The following is a 17,989-nucleotide window of genomic DNA, read 5'->3' on the forward strand; positions in this document are numbered from 1 at the left end:
TATGTTGTTCAGTGAGCTGTGTTAAGTGAGGTTACCCCCATTTTACGACCTTTCTCAGCACAGTTGTTAAGTGAATAATTGAAGTTAGTAAGTTAGTAGCCCGGTTGTTAAGTGAGTCTGGCCTGCCCATTGACTTTGCTTGTCAGAAGGTCGCAAAAGGGGAACACGTAACTTTGGGACACAGCAATGGTTATAAATATGCACCAGTTGCCAAGCACCTGAATTTTGATCATGTGATCATGGGGATGCTGCAAAGGTCGGAAGTGTGAAAAATGGTCATAAGTCATTTTTTCCTAGTGCCTTTGTAACTTTGAATGCTCATTAAGTGAACTGTTGTAAGTTGAGGACTACCTATATTTGTGACTTTGGGGTTCTTTTGGAACCACAGCTCTTTCTTACATGGCAGAATATAGCCATGGCTAGAAAAAGCCTTGCCCAGTTCCACTTGTACATTACTTATAACTCCAAGTAGACTAAGATGCCTTGGTGACAATAAGTCACACTTGATCACTATTTGACTAGACTACTGTGATGCATTCTCTAGGAAGATACCTTTGGAGAGGCACCAGTAGCTGCAGGTAGTGCAAAATACAGCAGCCAGATTGATTATTAATCAAATCCAATATTGCAGGATAACATCAATGTTGTTTCTTATAATCCTTTGCGGTTTCTTCAAAGAAATGTTATAAACAAACATTGACAGAACTCTTATAACATGCTCCAATTTTGCCAATGTTTACCTTAAAGTTTTTCAAGGCTTCATCCAAGCTTCCATGATGATAAAACATATTTCCCTTAAGTTGTATTGTCTGGACATGATTCTGATTAAGCATCAATGCCTTCTGAAAATTTTCCGCTGCAGCTTCAAAGTTACCAAGTTCCCTAATTAATTTATTGAGCAATTAGATTAAAAAAAGAAACAAAAAATTAGTACTTTTATATAGTAAATTTTTAAACGGGATTTATTAAAATAGGACTTAAAATAGTCAACATTATGATTATTAAAGGTAAGTTATATGACGTTTGATAGAAAAAGTATAACATTTGAGACATCTAGCAAGCATTGCACCCTTGCTCAAAAATGTCCCTTCCCATAAACTCAATCTGTAAATGCTTTATTGTTGTTCTTTTGTACTATGCATATTTGATGGAGAAATATTAAAGTTAAGAGAATTGTGGAGCTGCTTACCGATAAGCCTGGCCCAGACTTTTATAGGCATCTATGAAGTCTGATTTCTGCTTCACGGCTTCCTTAAATATCTCAATAGCTTCCTGTGAAAAGCACAACACTGAACTACTTCCATTACTTCTGTTTACCTTTTAGAATGAGTACATGCATATTGGATGAAAGATCTGGACAATGACTTGCTGACAGGAATTATTAGAAAGATTATAATTCCCGTTATATATACTACATATGAATTCATTTTAATATAAAACAAAACATTTCAAAATATTTGTTCTTTTAGAACCTGTGTGAAATCGTATCGTGCAAGGACTGTAGTACAGATTGCAAGACTAGTATCTATCATGTAGTCTAGCAACCTCATGGTAAACTTAACAAAGAACTAAAATTAGACAACAGCCTAAGTGATAAAAAGATACAGACGTCTAAATTTATCTGTCAGAAATACTTTAATAGCGTATCTCAGGCACAAAAATAGAGGTGACCACTTGGCCTTTTTTTTTTTTAATGGCATAATAAATCTCAGGCACAAATTAAAATAATTACTGAAATTTCAGAAGTCTTCAATCTTAATTCCCAACCATGGTGCAAGTAATATAGTTAAATATAAAACAGGACAGCCAGGACTAACAAAAGCATTTTCAAGCTCATTAAGTACTAATGAAAGAAAATAAGGTAGCCTGCCTTTAATCAGCTTGTTCAGTGACAGACGTTTCAATGGTTTGTAAAGAGGAAAGATACTGATGACATTGCAACAGTCAGTTAACAGAAAATAAAAATAAAAAGTCTAGGCCATTAAGTGACAAATGACAAAAACAAGTGACATTAAAAATTTCCTATAAGTGAAAACAAGTATTCTTTATCCTCAGATAAATTTACAAACATGAAGACACACAATAATTCAGTATTAAACTCTAGGCAAGAGACACAGTTCAAGATCAGAATATGGACTTGTGAACGTGAGGTTCCAGGTTCGGCTCGAGGATTTCCAGGATATATGAACTCATGAAACATTAAGAAAATACTTAGAAGAAACAAGAAGTGGGCTGATACTGACTAAGTCATGGTTTGTGTTAACCATAACTTGTTAAAAAGTTATTGTAATCTGGTCTTTAAGTAGTACTAAGGCAAAGCCAAGTAAGACAAGTTATGGCTTAGTAATGATATGCAGCCACTGACTTTTGAAAAACGACCACCAATGGACTAAATTAAGCACTGGTATGGTTACATATAAATATAGGTCTGTTTGTTTATTTTTTTTACCCAACCATTGCCAAACAAACCAACCTGAGCCGCATAATTGCAACTTTTTGCATTTGTGGAAACATAGGATAGGAATTCCATACCTTTAGAAGCCCTCTGTGAAAAAAGGATAAACCTTTGTAAAGCATAACAGTGGGCTGGTTTTTGTTCAGCTCAAGAGAATTCTGAAAATCTTCATTGGCTGTTGCATAGTCCTATTGTAGAAAAATAGCTTTCATCGGATAGAGAAAAAAATCAAGAACCAATTCAAAATATATCATGTAACACTCATATTATGACTTACACAATATTAATTCTTAAAACAGAAATACAACTACCAATCATATACCAACTAGGCAAAATTAAGCTAGATTTTCTTCATATAAGGCCTACTGGATTCAGTAAGGCTTATTTCCTAGTAAAAAACACTGGAATGTACTGGGAACCGCTTGTGAAAAACATGCATAAAAACAGACTGTACAACTTAATTCAATAAATGGGATCAGAAAAAATAATGATCTGCATTTAGATCAATTACACTAATAACAAAGACATTTTGTGGGAATGACTTCATTGCAATACCTAGATGTACCAGTTATTCCTTAAACTTTTGAAATATTGAGACCTCATTCATCAAGTTTTGATCCAAAAATTGATATACCTATGTTCTCTTTCTGTAGAAAAATGCATACATTTATAAAGGTAGTATATAAATGCCTTAAATAACCAAGCAACTAAAACAGTATTTTAACAAGATGTTGTAGCATTAAGCAGTTTGCCTGCAGGAAACAGGATTGGGTTGATTCCCCCAACCTTCATAATCCATTTTACAAGCCAACTCCCGCTAAGCCTCCATGAGATAATCTGACTGGAAGAGGTGGGTCATAAAAGGCAGAAAGAATGCAAGAGCTGTCTTACTTGCTATAGGGTCTCCTGCTTGAGCAGGAGGCTGGACTACTGTGTTTCTCCAAAAATAAGACCAGGTCTTATATTAATTTTTGCTCCAAAAGATGATTCAGGGCTTATTTTCTGGGTAGGTCTTATTTTGGGGGAAATACAATGCATCCATCTGGCTGAAGATCTTCACTGGGGCTTACTTTAGGGGTAGGACTTACATTATGAGCATCCTAAAAAATCATGCTATAGCTTATTTTCCGGTTGGATCTTATTTTTAGAGAAACACGGTAAAAGACCACAAAGTTCCCTTCCAGCTCTATTCTGATTTTTATTTATTTATTTGTTTGTTTGTTTATTTGATTTATATTGCCACCTATTCGCCCATGGCAACTCAATTAACTGTGTGAACAATGTTTCCTAATGTTATGAATGCCACAATAGTTAATGCCTGGTTGTAGAAGTAGCTTTATATCAGGATGAGAATAAAGATTCAAACAAGGGGCATCTGGGGAAAGAAGGGTCAGGTAAAGATAATTGCTGCAGTTGCAGATTTTATGGAGGTCCCTGCATTCAAAAGAATCCCTAAAGGGAGATACATTCCAAAAACACACTGAGCCTAAAGTAAAGTTTTCACATATCTGAAAGCTTAATGTTCAGCAGTGAAGTCACTATGAGGGACTAAAGTCTTACCTCAGATATGAAGTAAAGAATACCTCTGTGTCGATAAAGCTGTGCTGAGTGTTTCAGTTGAATAGCTTTAGTGATATCAATCAGTGCTTCACTAGTTCGACCCAAAGATGACAGTATCTATAAATCCAAAATAATATTTTAGCCTAGCACGTACTGGTACATGAATTTAATCATGAAGCACTAGCTCACGGGGAACAAAAATTGGACCTGAACAAATATTCTGAATCTCTAACTTCTGGACAGTGCTAATCTTTTCCACTTAGTTCCATCTTTGGTGACCCATAGAGTACAAGTCATATACAAATAATTCATTAACAATGCAGTGAGAGATAGAAATTATTATTTCCCTTCCTAAAACAAGGCTATTAATTTATTTCCCTATCTAAAAGAAGGGTATTTAAGTGTTCAATGATTTGGGAAGAAAAAGGATCTCGGGCCTATATTGAAATGATGTATTTATTTCTGTTCGAAATACTCCAAGCCTAAGAGTAGAAAAATTAGAAGACATGTTGCATTTGTCACATACAATTTCATATATACCAGACACATAAAAATAAATTATATTTATATGTTCTTTGAAGGCTGGTTTGTTTGCACAATATTACTAATTAAATTGGTTCTCCAGTTTACAATTTTGGTATCATCAAAGAACAGGACAGATGAAAGTGTTCCTATTTAATCAAAGATCTCTTAATGAGAGAGCCAGTTTGGTTTAATAGTTGAGGCACCAAGCTAGAAAGTAGGAAAGTGTGAGTTACCAAGCTGGGTAACTTTGAGCCAGTCACTTTCTCTCAAACCAATCTCAAACAGGGTTGATGTTTGGGAGGAAATAGGTGAAGGAAGTAATATTGTGTATATTCACCACCTTGAGTCATTTATAAAAAAATAAATTAATAACAACAACAATAATAATAACAACAACAATAAAGACAGGATAAAAATATTTTTTTTAAATAAATAAAGACAATGGGCTAGTCACTCTTGACTGCTACACCCCAAATGCATACTGAAAGAACAATAATGTTTCACAGCCTTTTAATGGAAACACAATTTAAACTACATTATATATCCAAGCCCAAACTCCCAAAAATAACAATCTAACCATTTTTTCCCTAATCAGTTTAAAGTAAGCTTCAGTTTGGTTTAAATGAAGAATTGGGGTGGAAATAAAGACTGGTTTTCTCCCAGCACTGACCCATTAACATACTGTCCTAAATGTTTGTAAGGTATCACTATTTCGTTTATATTGTGATATTGTCTATGTTATTTCTGTGAATGGCTTAGAGATACAAGACTACAATAGTTTTAAACATCTAATAAATACCAAGATAAACTATATACCTCACTATGCTCAGCTGCAAAGTAATTATAATACATTGTTTGAATGCCTTGAATGTATTTAAGGTTAATAATGGGACAAAACTAGCTTTAGCTGCTTCCCATCTTCTCTACCGTTAGACTCTGCCTGTGATATTTTTCACCCAAACAACTGTCACTATCCTTAATTTAGTGATAGTTGTATAGGGTACTGTATAACAAAAGCTGAACACTATCACGCTTTGAATTAAATAGATGGCACAAACTGCATACAGAAGTTACACTGCATTTAAGACAATAATTTTCAACAATAAAGAACTTTTTATAATTTAAAAATGAGAAAAAATATAGAATATTTGAAAACAGGAAAAGTACCTCTGCTCGTTGTTCAAAGACTTCAGGATGATCTGGTGCCAGATTAATTACTCTGTTTAGTTCAAACAAAGCAAGCTCGGCATTTTTAATATCCTGGAAAATAATGGATATAAGCTTTGGTATGTTTAGTTTAATCAAAGTGAAATTAAATTCAGAGGATTTAGAATGAACAACACCAAAGGCTTCAAACCAACTGCTTTCATATGAAAGTAAGAGAAAGGAGCTTTTGATATGACAAATATAGCTCAACGATGTATTGAAATAGTTTGTATGTTCAATGTCAACAATATTTTGAAGATGAAAGTAGTGTTGTTTCCATCTAAGTCTTTGGTTACAAAACTGGAATCCTAGGCTCATTGGATCATTTCCAACAGAAAGTCTATGCATACTTTGAAATCAGAAGCAGGGGTGAACAATGATTTGTAAAAGAAAGAGTGCATAAAAATATGGCTGTTTCTATAGCAATGCCATGCTAGTTTCAAATTCAAGGAAGCAGAGGATTCCACTCTGCACCAAGTCAAAAAATAATCTTTTCACACAGAGATGACAGAACTGTAACCTGAAAGCATTCTGCATTTTCTTTTGGACTCCTAAAAGAATCACAAATGCAAATATTTCTGAACAATCTTACACAGCCTCCTCTTTTTTTTTGCTAATTTATCCTACTTTAAAACCTTGATGTTAATTCAATATTGATCGACAAAGAATACTTACCACATAAACTTGAAATTATAGTAATTCAGGGTTTACTTATTAAATTTACAACTGTGACTCTGGGTGGCTTATAAAGTTAAAAATCCAGTCAAAAATACAAACTTTACCAAAAAGTAACCACAAAAATGATTAACCATGAAAACAATAAAAATATTTTTAAAAACACAAAAACATAGCTGCAGGAGAACACCATTTATTTTTCTAAGAGTACAAGCACTTACCAGACTCCTTACCAAGATCACTGGATTCCCCAGCCAAATCACAATGCCAGGCTCTCCTGGAAGGCCAACAAGATCAGAGCCAATCACACCTCAAAGGGATGCGATCTTCCAAAGTGCAATAATGTTGGTCCAGGCTATTTAGAAGCCAAACCAAAAAATAAGACTTTTTCCAAGGATTTCAGCAGAAATCCTGCCCCTATTATGGATGTGCTGATGCACATATGTTACGTCAGTTAATGCAGCGCTTCACAAAAACCTCGACTGAAGTATGTTTCAAGTGTGAAAGAGCCATTCTGACCTGACTTGAAACGTTCTGGGCACCCCTAAGCCTGGCTATGATCAACAATTTTTTTGAGTTTGGAACATTCCCAGAACAGGTGGAAATATCAGAATATTTCCAGTAAGCACAGAATAATCCATTTCAAGCTTCAAACATTTTGAATTCACATACTTTCAAGAAAATACACTGTAATTAGTGTCAGCTATTTCAAACACATTAACTACTCACATGTTGCCTTTTCTTTCCATATGCTATCCCTTGCCCATAAATTGCACTGATGAGCTCTGGTTGTTCCTAGGCAGAGCAAAATAAAATAGACTTTAGATAACTGTGATGCATATGTTTGAGCAGCAAATTCTATAACTAAGACATTTAATGCAAACTAAAAAAAAAAAAAGATATCTACAATTGCAGGTTGATATAGATGAGTCCAGAACTACTTGCAACTTTTGCTCATGTTTTTAAAATTAGCTTTAATTTTAAGGGCTTTCATAACTATTTTTTATTTTCATATATTTCCTGTGCTATTAATATAATAATACCACATAAAAAGACAGTAATAAATTAGTATAGTGATTATAGTGATTTAGGTAATCTTGTATCTCTTCCAGAAAACTCGTTATTGGGCAAATTACATATAATTATCATTTAATGACTGTCCCGTTTAGTAACCATTCAAAGTTACAACGGTGCTGAAAAAGTAACTTTGTGACAGGTCTTCATAGTTACACGTGTCACAATGTCTCCACTGTCATAAGATTTAGATTTGGGCTCTTTGCAACTAGCGGGCATTTACAACTGTCACAATGCCCCAGGTTCACTTTTTGCAAGCTTCAGACCTGGCTTCCAACAAGGAAAGTGAATGGAGAAGCCAGCAGTTAAATTGCAACTCACACATAGTGTCTTACTTAACAATCACAGGTGATCTGCTTAACAAGTGAAATGGAAGTAAGGTTGTAGGTCCATGATCACATGATGTTTCACTTAATAACATTGCTTAGCAACAGAGTTCTTGTTCCAATTGTGGGTGTTAAGCAAAGACTAAGTCTCAAGTATTTTGCAATCAGCTGATCAAAGCTGTTTCACAGCTGGTGAGGATTGTGATCTTCATTCCAGCAGTGACATTGTATGCATGGATGTGCATATACCAAACCACCATTTAATAACACATGCCACTCTTGATACTCTAAATGGTTGTGTACTCCTAATGTCACAAGCAACTATGTATTCATATATGACATTTTCCATGACACTTATTTAAACACTTATTTAAACTTCATTCTCTCCTAAATTTGAAATCTCCTGTAACTCCAAATAAATATTTAAACTCTACTGCAGAGGATTAGGTATAAATGGATACTTCAACTCCACAAGTAAAAATTGTTTTCATTAGAAAGATATTACTAGATTTCACCCATAAAAATTATTTCGTATAATTTTCTTTGAGCCACATTTTCCCCGATGGAATACAAGCAGTTCTAGTATATAATGTCTTTTGTCCAAATATTAGAATGGATTATATTTTAAATGCTAATTCAACCCTAATTCAAGCCTATGTGTTGCATATTAAGTTTATATTACCTTCTGTTACTCTTCTCCAAGGAAGAGGTTGTCTTTTGGAGAAACTCTTTTACTAAAGTTTAATAAAAATGTAAAAAAGTTACCTGAAGCATTGTTGAAAAGTGATGTATTGCTTCCTCATAAAGGCCATTACCAATCAACACATAAGCAATAGCTGTCAAAATAATGTTTTAAGCTATTAAACCAAGCTTCTGTAAATTACATATTTGTCATATATAAAGATTACTGAAAATCCCACAAGGAACTGAACTGTAAATCCTGAAACTCTAATACTGAGATGACCCAATTTTGTGATCAAACCCCACTGTACAATAGTCAATAAATACACTAATCAAAGTAAGAGTTGTCTAAATATAATGCTATCTTGTCAGTAAAATATTAATGTGTTGCTAGCACATTATGTGTTCCTATAAAAGAAGTTCTTGTTCATAAAATGGTGAAAGAGAAAAAAAAAGTGATTTTCACTCTTTCTTCTTTTATTCTACTGCTCTTTGTAGTCTCCATAAATTTGCTTCAAAATGTTGGGAACCATCTCAATCAACATGAAGGGGATATAGTCAGATAATATTTATATGAATCAAATCAAATCAGTTTATTATGGTCTTTGACCTGCCTTTAAAGTAGGAGAAGATAAAAAGGTTGGTACAGCAATACATTATCAGGGAAAAGGGAATATGATAAGACAGTGATAGAATATATCTAATTTAAAAAATTGTGTAATTCTATGACTTGATAAAGATGTTTGGCTACCCGGTATGTGAGTGTAGAGTTAGCATCCCTTAAAAAGTAAAAAAAAAAAAAAACCACCATAAAATTTATCAGCATGACCCTCAAAATTTATAAACAAATGGGGGGTTCGAAAAGGATGCTATATGATGACGCTGTATGAGGACAAGGGCGGGAGCGTCTATGTCCCTGGATCCCTAGGAATGAAGTTTCTGTATATAAGGAGTTCTATGAAATATTCTTCTCAGCAATGCAGAAGGGAGGGGATCAAGCTGGACTCTGAAAAGGGCCCATCTATATTTGCTTAGGGGAAAAGATTGTATAAATATCCTGCAGAAGAATGAGATGGCTACCTAGCATTTTGCGGTAGAATTCAGCTGAACTGGTCATATCATTTTGCAACCAATGTTCCTAATTCTTACTTTTACTGTTGATTTGGTCCTCTCAAGTGTTAATTGGCAGAAATATTCAGGAGAGTGGTCAAGACTGCGAAGTTCTTCTTGACAGGTACAGTGTCAATGAGATCGGTAGCTGCCTTACAACAGCAAAGGCAACAGGCTTGTAGGGTCAAACATGATTCTGAATCCTGAGATTAGAATCCTGGTCTGAGCCTTAATGCTTGGCATCTTAAGTTTCAAGCCTCAAGACTGCATTAGCTGTGCATGTTGGGGTACTGAACAAAGTCCTAAGGAAATTTGATTGGTTTCATACAGGTTTATAGAAGTGACAAGCTATATTTTATATAATATTTTTGCAACCATTTTATTCATAAACAGTTTGATTGATACTGAAATGTAATTTAGCTCCTACTGCCTATAAAATTTTGATATTGCTGGCGCAATCTTTTGGTCTATGTGGAAATGGCATAATTTACTTGAACTTAAGAGATCTGAACTGAAATATTATGCCCAAATATTTAAAATATCTGACTTGCTCTAGTTCATGATAATTGATTGTCCACATGCCTTTTGTTGGAAAAAACTAAAACCCTAGATTTATCATAGTTAACTAACTGTTCCTCAGTACAGTAAGATGGCAGAGTTCTTAATGCTGCTTCATGCCTACAGATGACAATGAGAGAACTGCATCATCAGCATAGAGTAGAATTGGGAGATGTTTAATAGCTAATTTAAGCCCACTGATATCAATTTTCTAAAAGGTTTACATCCTTATTGACAAGCTGAATAAAATCAGAAAGATCCCCTTCTCATTACATCTTTCTCTTAAGGTCAGCTTTATCATATATCTTATAGATTAGAAGTAAGATCCCTTTTTTCTATAAAAGATCTGCTCAAAATGTCCCAGAATCTTGAAACATTATCAAATGCTATCCTGAAGTCAATGACGGCTGCATACAGATTCAGGTCAGAGAGATTTGTATATTTCTTTCCAGATGTTTTGAGCACTAGGCAATGGTCTATAGCAGATCATCCTGGTTGAAACCCTGCTTGTTCAGGGTAGATTGTTCCCTCATTTATTACCCATGGAAACTAGCATATAGTTTACTAATGATGTTCAATAAACTAATTGGCCTAAAATTTAGATGGATCATTTTTATCATCCTTTTTAAATAAGGGAACAATTATAGTTCCTCTCAGCCCTCTGGGATCTTAATATATGAATGAAAAGAAAGGACAATACAGGGCCCACCAATTGGGTTGGATTTAATTAGCTTGGGGAGGAGAGTGTAGAGTCAGTCTCAGAGACTTTACCCATATTAAGCTGGTTAAAGACTTTTTTTTTAGTTCCTTGCATGTGCCTGGGGAGGTCCCTGAAGTACTGAGAATAATCTATCACATAGGTGCTACAAGTGTGGATCACAAGAAAAGGCTTGGAAGTGATATATCTAGACAGAGGATAACCCCTGCAATTGTATAATTCCATTACAGAACCCATTTGTTTTATAATATGCCAGAATAGAGAAGGTTTTTTTTTCTTTTTACGAAGAACCTTATATTATTTTTCTTCTCCTTTAAAATGTAGGTAGAATGTGGGGAATTGGCCTTCAGAGTGATAGCATAGCATTCCAATAATGCTGCTTTGGCAGCACAGCCTTTGTTATAAAAGGTTGGAGCTTAACTCTGAAATCAAGATACCCATGAAATATCTTGCTGCTTTCTGAGATAGTTGGGTCTGAGTGTGCCCCAAAGTTACAGGGGGTTAAATAGTACGCACTTCCTTCCTCTGAGTTAAAACACTGGGCTATTTCATCTCCAAAGGAGCCATTCCATCTGAATCTACAATTCAGGTAATTCCATATGGGCGTGAAAATCACACCATTTAACACAAAGCAGAATATTGATAAAAAAGAATTTGTGAATATGAACACATCTAGAAAGGGATAAAGAGAAATATTTCACTACCAGCTTTAGATCATGCTACTCTTTAACAAATAAATCACACCTTTAGACATTGTTGATCTAGGGGGCGTGTTCCTTGTTGCTCAGTTCACTTACAAAATGAAACTAATTTACAAAATACTCATATTGCCTCTTACCTAATTCTTCATTTGTATAGTCATCATCTGTAGCAAATGGAATTTTTTTCCCTTTGGCAAGTATTTTTGCTTGGCTCTGAAAAAAATGTTTCATGCATTAAATTAACAACTTCAAGCAAAGGTTATGGAACAATTCCACAGAAGTTATACTGCAAATTGTTTTCAGGATTCTTTATCCTGAACACAATGAATAAACTTACCAAAAGTTTTTCTGTTGTACAAGAAAGCAGAGGTTCGCAAGATGAAGACCCTTGTAGTTCACAGTCTGAATCATGAAAGTGCAAAATTGATGAATCTAAAATGGAAATGTTGAACTGTTAATTGGTACATTCACCGTACAACATTAAGGGCAAGTTAACTAGAGTAGTGCTATTTATACACAGAAAGAGCATTTCGATACCAATTGTTCCAATACCAAATAACACCTTAATTGCTCATTTATCACAATAGATTGGCTCTATAAAAGAACAAACTTACGATTGCCCTCAGACAGATCTTTAAAATAGTCATTTCGATAATCACTCAGTTAATTTTTATTTCAAATCACTCCCCACTTTTATTTTTAATTTTATTCATTCCTTTCTCTTAACATACTTCAAAATACTTCTATCTCCATCATGTAATGGATTCCCTCCATTTCTTTTAATCATAACTGACCATGTTCTTTGCAATTCTTTCATATACATTATTCAAAATACTTTTTCATCCTCATTTTTGCAGCAATCTAATCTTATATGAGGGGTCATGGTGGCCTACTGGTTAAGATGCTGGGCTGTCAACAAGAAGGTTGGCAGTTCAATACCCAAACACAGAGTGAGTTCCCATTCTTGTCCCAGCTCCTGCCACTCAAAGGCATGCAAATGCATATAAATACTGTAGATACCAATTTGGTGGGAAGATTGGAAGGTAACAGCATTTGTGCGCCTCAGTGTATACGTGTGTGTGTGTGTGTGTGTGTGTGTAGGTCTTGGCATGTTCGGGTCTTTTCCCATGTAAAACTGAGAGCATCTTGGCAACGTTTCGACGAGATCCCACTCGCCATCTTCATGCTGGTGCATTCAGCCAAATGTTGCCAAGATGCTCTCAATCTTGCATGGGAAAAAACCTGAACAGGCCAAGACCTACCTGTACCTGTAAAAATCTATGAAAACATGTGTGTGTGTGTGTGTGTGTGTGTGTATATTTTTTTTTTTTCTTAAGTTTTTGCGGGTACCTACATGTATGGCATTCGGCTTTGTTCAGGTATTTTCCCACGTCATAGTAGTTGTGCTTTTAAGGTTGTAGCGACGTTTCAGCAGAATCTCATCTGCCATCATCACGCTTCTGTATAGTGTTCATCTGTGAGTCAGGCTTTTATAGTGGTTTCAGATTTAAATTTGGGGCAGCCTATTGCTGTGCCAGAATGGTTTTTTCTTCACCCTGATTGGTTGGGAGTCTTGGTCTGTGTTTATTGGTCTTGGAGTTTGCTGTGTTCTGCTTGATTGGTGTTTCTAATATCTCCTGTCTGTTTTTTGGCTCTTTTTGTCTCTTGATTGGCTGGCAACATTGTGTTACTTTATTGGAGGCCTTTAGTGCAGCTTGGCTCCGGATAAATGGACGGCTATCATTAGTTAGGAAGCTAGGTTTCATCTGGGTGCCTGGTTGGGGTATGTTTGAGCTGGAGGTATCAGGGGGGATCTGTCTGTGCCCAGGTGTTTGCCTGGCTTGTGGTGTGGAGATTTTTTTGTTTGTGAGTGCAGGCTTCCAAATGATTGACAGTCTGGTGGAATCATCTCTTCTATTCATGCTTTCTGGTCTTTTTTCAATCTCTATGGCTTCTCTGATGATTCTGTGGCTGGGGTTTTCTATAGTGGCTAGGGTTTTGGTGCCACTGAAGTTGATGCTATGTCCTGTGGCTTCCATGTGTTGGACTAGTGAGGAAGTGTGTTCCAGCTTTTTGACTGCATTTTTGTGTTCATCCAGGTGGGTACTTATTCTTCTATTGGTCTGTCCAATGTATGTGGCCGGGCATGATGCACAGGGGACTTCGTATATGCCTTGGTTTTCCAGGTCAATTTTATCTTTGGGGAAAAATAGCAGCCATCCTTAGAAACCCCAAAGATAAAATTGACCTGGAAAACTGAAACCACTATAAAAGCCTGACTCACAGATGAACACTATACAGAAGCCTGATGATGGCAGATGAGATTCTGCTGAAACGTCGCTACAACTTTAAAAGCACAACTACAATGATGTGGGAAAATACCCAAACAAAGCTGAATGCCATATATATATATTTGTTTTCTGAGGTTCTCGCGGGTATTTGTATGTGGATCTTTGCTTGTTCGGGTTTTCTCCCGCGTAAGATTCGAAGTATCTAGGCAACGTTTCGATGAAGTCTCATTCATCATCTTCAGGCTTCTGTCTTCGGCTCTTGCTTCTCAGAGTGATGTGAGATTGCAGCTGCTTCTTCCTTTTAACTGCTAGTGGGGGTGGGACTTGATTGGGTGGGGGCTTGGCTGTGTTCTGATTGGGTGGGGGGTGTTCTCATTGGTAGGGGTTTGGCTGTGTTCTGATTGGTTGGGGGTTGGCCGTGTTCTGATTGGTTGGAGGCATGTTCTGTTCAGGTGGGGGCTTGGTTGTGCTCAGGTTAGTCTTAGTTGCTGGGGGATTTGAGTTGGTGAGCTGTGATCTTGCTGTTTGGCTTCGAGTTCGTGGTCGTGCTGCATCTTCATAGTGGGTGTCAGTTTGCTTCATGTATGGCTCGGAGGAGTTTGAAGTGGGTAGTGATGCAGCTGCAGTGCAGCTTCTGGTCCATGGTCGTGTCTCATCTTCTGAGTGGGTGTGAGTCTGTTTTCTACATGGAAGTGTGGTGGTGGCATCTTGTGTGGCTCTCATGGGTGTGGGTCTGGTGTCATTCTTCATGTTAGGTACTCGTCTGTTCATGAGGGCGGGTTTCCAAATGGCTGGAAGGCGGGAGGTGTCATCTCGTTTGTTCATGCTGTGTGGGCGTTTTTCTATCTCTATGGCTTCTCTGATTATTCTGCTGTTGAAGTGTTCGGTTTTGGCGATAGTTCTGGTATTTTTAAAATCAATTTCATGTCCTGTGGCTTTGAGGTGTTGGACCAGGGAGAACCTCAGAAAACAAATATATATATACACACACACACACACACACACACACACACATATATATGTTTTCTTAAGTTTTCACGGGTACTTACATGTATGGTATTCAGCTTTGTTCAGGTATTTTCCCACGTCATTATAGTTGTGCTTTTAAAGTTGTAGCAACATTTAGGCAGAATCTCATCTGCCATCATCAGGCTTCCAGACGAACACAATACAGAAGCCTGATGATGGCAGATGAGATTCTGCTGAAACGTAGCTACAACTTTAAAAGCACAACTATAATGATGTGGGAAAATACCTGAACAAAGCTGAATACATACATACATACATACATACATACATACATACATACATACATACATATATATATATATATATGTTTTCTGAGGTTCTCGCGGGTATTTATATGTGGATCTTTGGTTGTTCGGGTTTTCTCCCGCGTAAGATTCGAAGTATCTAGGCAACGTTTCGATGAAGTCTCATTCATCATCTTCAGGCTTCTGTCTCCGGCTCTGTGCTTTTCAGAGTAATGTGAGATTGCAGCTGCTTCCTCCTTTTAACTGCCAGTGGGGTGGGACTTGATTGGGTGGGGGCTTGGCTGTGTTCTGATTGGGTGGGGTGTGTTCTCATTGGTAGGGGTTTGGTTGTGTTCTGATTGGTTGGGGGTTAGCCGTGTTCTGATTGGTTGGAGGCGTGTTCTGTTCAGGTGGGGGCTTGGCTGTGCTCCGGTTAGTCTTAGTTGCTGGGGATTTGAGCTGGTGAGTTGTGATCTTGCTGTTTGGCTTCTAGTTCGTGGTCCTGTTGCATCTTCATAGTGGGTGTCGGTTTGCTTCATGTATGGCTCGGAGGGGTTTGAAGTGGGTAGTGATGCAGCTGTAGTGCAGCTTCTGGTCCATGGTCGTGTCTCATCTTCTGAGTGGGTGAGAGTCTGTTTTCTACATGGAAGTGTGGTGGTGGCATCTTGTGTGGCTCTCATGGGTGTGGGTCTGGTGTTCTTCTTCATGTTAGGTACTCGTCTGTTCATGAGGGCGGGTTTCCAAATGGCTGGAAGGCGGGAAGTGTCATCTCGTTTGTTCATGCTGTGTGGGCGTTTTTCTATCTCTATGGCTTCTCTGATTATTCTGCTGTTGAAGTGTTCGGTTTTGGCGATAGTTCTGGTGTTTTTAAAATCAATTTCATGTCCTGTGGCTTTGAGGTGTTGGACCAGGGAAGAGGTCGTTTCTTCTTTTTTGATTGAGTTCTTATGTTCTTCAATGCGTGCATTTATTCTTCTGTTAGTTTGTCCAATGTATGTGGTAGGGCAGGCAGTGCAGGGGATTTCGTATACTCCTTGGTTTTCTAATTCGATTTTGTCTTTGGGGTTTCTTAGGATGGTGGATATTTTTCTGTTTGTGCAGAACGCTGTTTTGATGTTGTGTTTTTGGAGGATCTTGCTGATTTTGTCTGTAGTGCCTTTTATATATGGGAGGAGGGCTTTGCCGTTTTCTTGTTTTCTGTCTTGGATTTTGGTTGGGGTTTCTTTTTGGATTAGGTGGGTAATCTTCTTTCTTTGGAATCCATTGGCTGTAAGTACATTGGTGAGAGTGTGTAGTTCGGTTTTTTGGTGTTGTTCATCGGCTAAGCATTTTGTTCTGGAGATGAGTGTCTTGGCTACGGAATTGATCTGTGCTGGGTGGTGGTGTGAGAGTGCATGTAGATAGCGGTTAGTGTGTGTTTTCTTCTGGTAGATGGTGTGTCCTAGGGAGCCATTGGATCTTTTGTATACCAAGACATCTAGGAAGGGAAGTTGGTTGTTGGCTTCTGTTTCCATGGTGAATTGTATTTTGGGGTGTAGGCTGTTGGAAACCCGCCCTCATGAACAGACGAGTACCTAACATGAAGAAGAACACCAGACCCACACCCATGAGAGCCACACAAGATGCCACCACCACACTTCCATGTAGAAAACAGACTCTCACCCACTCAGAAGATGAGACACGACCATGGACCAGAAGCTGCACTACAGCTGCATCACTACCCACTTCAAACCCCTCCGAGCCATACATGAAGCAAACCGACACCCACTATGAAGATGCAACAGGACCACGAACTAGAAGCCAAACAGCAAGATCACAACTCACCAGCTCAAATCCCCCAGCAACTAAGACTAACCGGAGCACAGCCAAGCCCCCACCTGAACAGAACACGCCTCCAACCAATCAGAACACGGCTAACCCCCAACCAATCAGAACACAACCAAACCCCCTACCAATGAGAACACACCCCCACCCAATCAGAACACAGCCAAGCCCCCACCCAATCAAGTCCCACCCCCACTGGCAGTTAAAAGGAGGAAGCAGCTGCAATCTCACATTACTCTGAAAAGCACAGAGCCGGAGACAGAAGCCTGAAGATGATGAATGAGACTTCATCGAAACGTTGCCTAGATACTTCGAATCTTACGCGGGAGAAAACCCGAACAACCAAAGATCCACATATATATATATACATATACAGAGAGAGATGTGGCGGGGGAGACATGTAGCTACATAACCATGGAAGCAATGCTCCTTCAGACAACACTCCTTCAGCTAGGACATGGCTGAGCAGGGGAAACCTTTACCTTTTTTAATCTTACATGAATGTTTTCCTTTTATAGCCTTCTCCACTTTATACTTCCAATTATTGTATTTCATACATCCAATTACATTGAAATTCCAGACACTTCTGCAGCTGCCTTTAACCATAATTCTGTTTGCTGCTCCAACTTCCACATTCTCTTTTAAGTCCATTTCAGTCTTTTGGGAAGAGTAATCTAGTAATACTTTTTCATAAAGGCCCCACTTTCTTTTCCTGCAGTTGTTCCACTTTTATTCTTGGCTTTTTCATTATTTTCCTTTTCTTCCAAAGATTCACTCAACACTATGAAATGCTCTTTCACGTATTCAGAACCAATTATTGTGTCCCTCATAAATTATCGCTTTCATCATAATCAATTATCCTTTAACTTTATATCCAGTCTTTTGCCATGTATATATATGAATAAACATATGCTTAAATCACATACAGTATCCAGAACAAAGTTTTTCTAAGTGATTCTCGCTCATTTTAATTTATTCTAGAGTCACTGAATAGTCTGATCACTGTTTTCTGTTCTCCCTCATTTGTTCATC

The 17,989-nt window shown here is 37.4% G+C and overlaps 1 protein-coding gene across 5 annotated transcripts in view; it reads right to left on the reverse strand.

Moving 5' to 3' along the window:
* TTC13 (tetratricopeptide repeat domain 13) overlaps positions 1-17,989 on the reverse strand; it is a 34,968-nt gene that overhangs the window by 14,830 nt on the left and 2,149 nt on the right. For all 5 annotated transcript variants that reach the window (XR_015744374.1, XM_026705166.2, XM_026705165.2 and 2 more), the window contains exons 2-10: positions 11,927-12,021; positions 11,727-11,802; positions 8,587-8,657; positions 7,151-7,216; positions 5,708-5,800; positions 4,016-4,132; positions 2,533-2,643; positions 1,190-1,272; positions 741-882 (exon numbers count right to left, since the gene is read on the reverse strand). Coding sequence is in view for 4 of the 5 variants with exons in the window: in XM_026705166.2 (XP_026560951.1) it covers positions 741-882; positions 1,190-1,272; positions 2,533-2,643; positions 4,016-4,132; positions 5,708-5,800; positions 7,151-7,216; positions 8,587-8,657; positions 11,727-11,802; positions 11,927-12,021 (854 nt within the window). In the remaining variant the exon portion in view is untranslated. The remainder of the gene's footprint in view (positions 1-740; positions 883-1,189; positions 1,273-2,532; positions 2,644-4,015; positions 4,133-5,707; positions 5,801-7,150; positions 7,217-8,586; positions 8,658-11,726; positions 11,803-11,926; positions 12,022-17,989) is intronic.

This window comes from Pseudonaja textilis, chromosome 1, assembly GCF_049901715.1.
Source record: "Pseudonaja textilis isolate UNSWEBS1 chromosome 1, rPseTex1.2, whole genome shotgun sequence".
Classification (NCBI taxonomy): domain Eukaryota; kingdom Metazoa; phylum Chordata; class Lepidosauria; order Squamata; family Elapidae; genus Pseudonaja; species Pseudonaja textilis.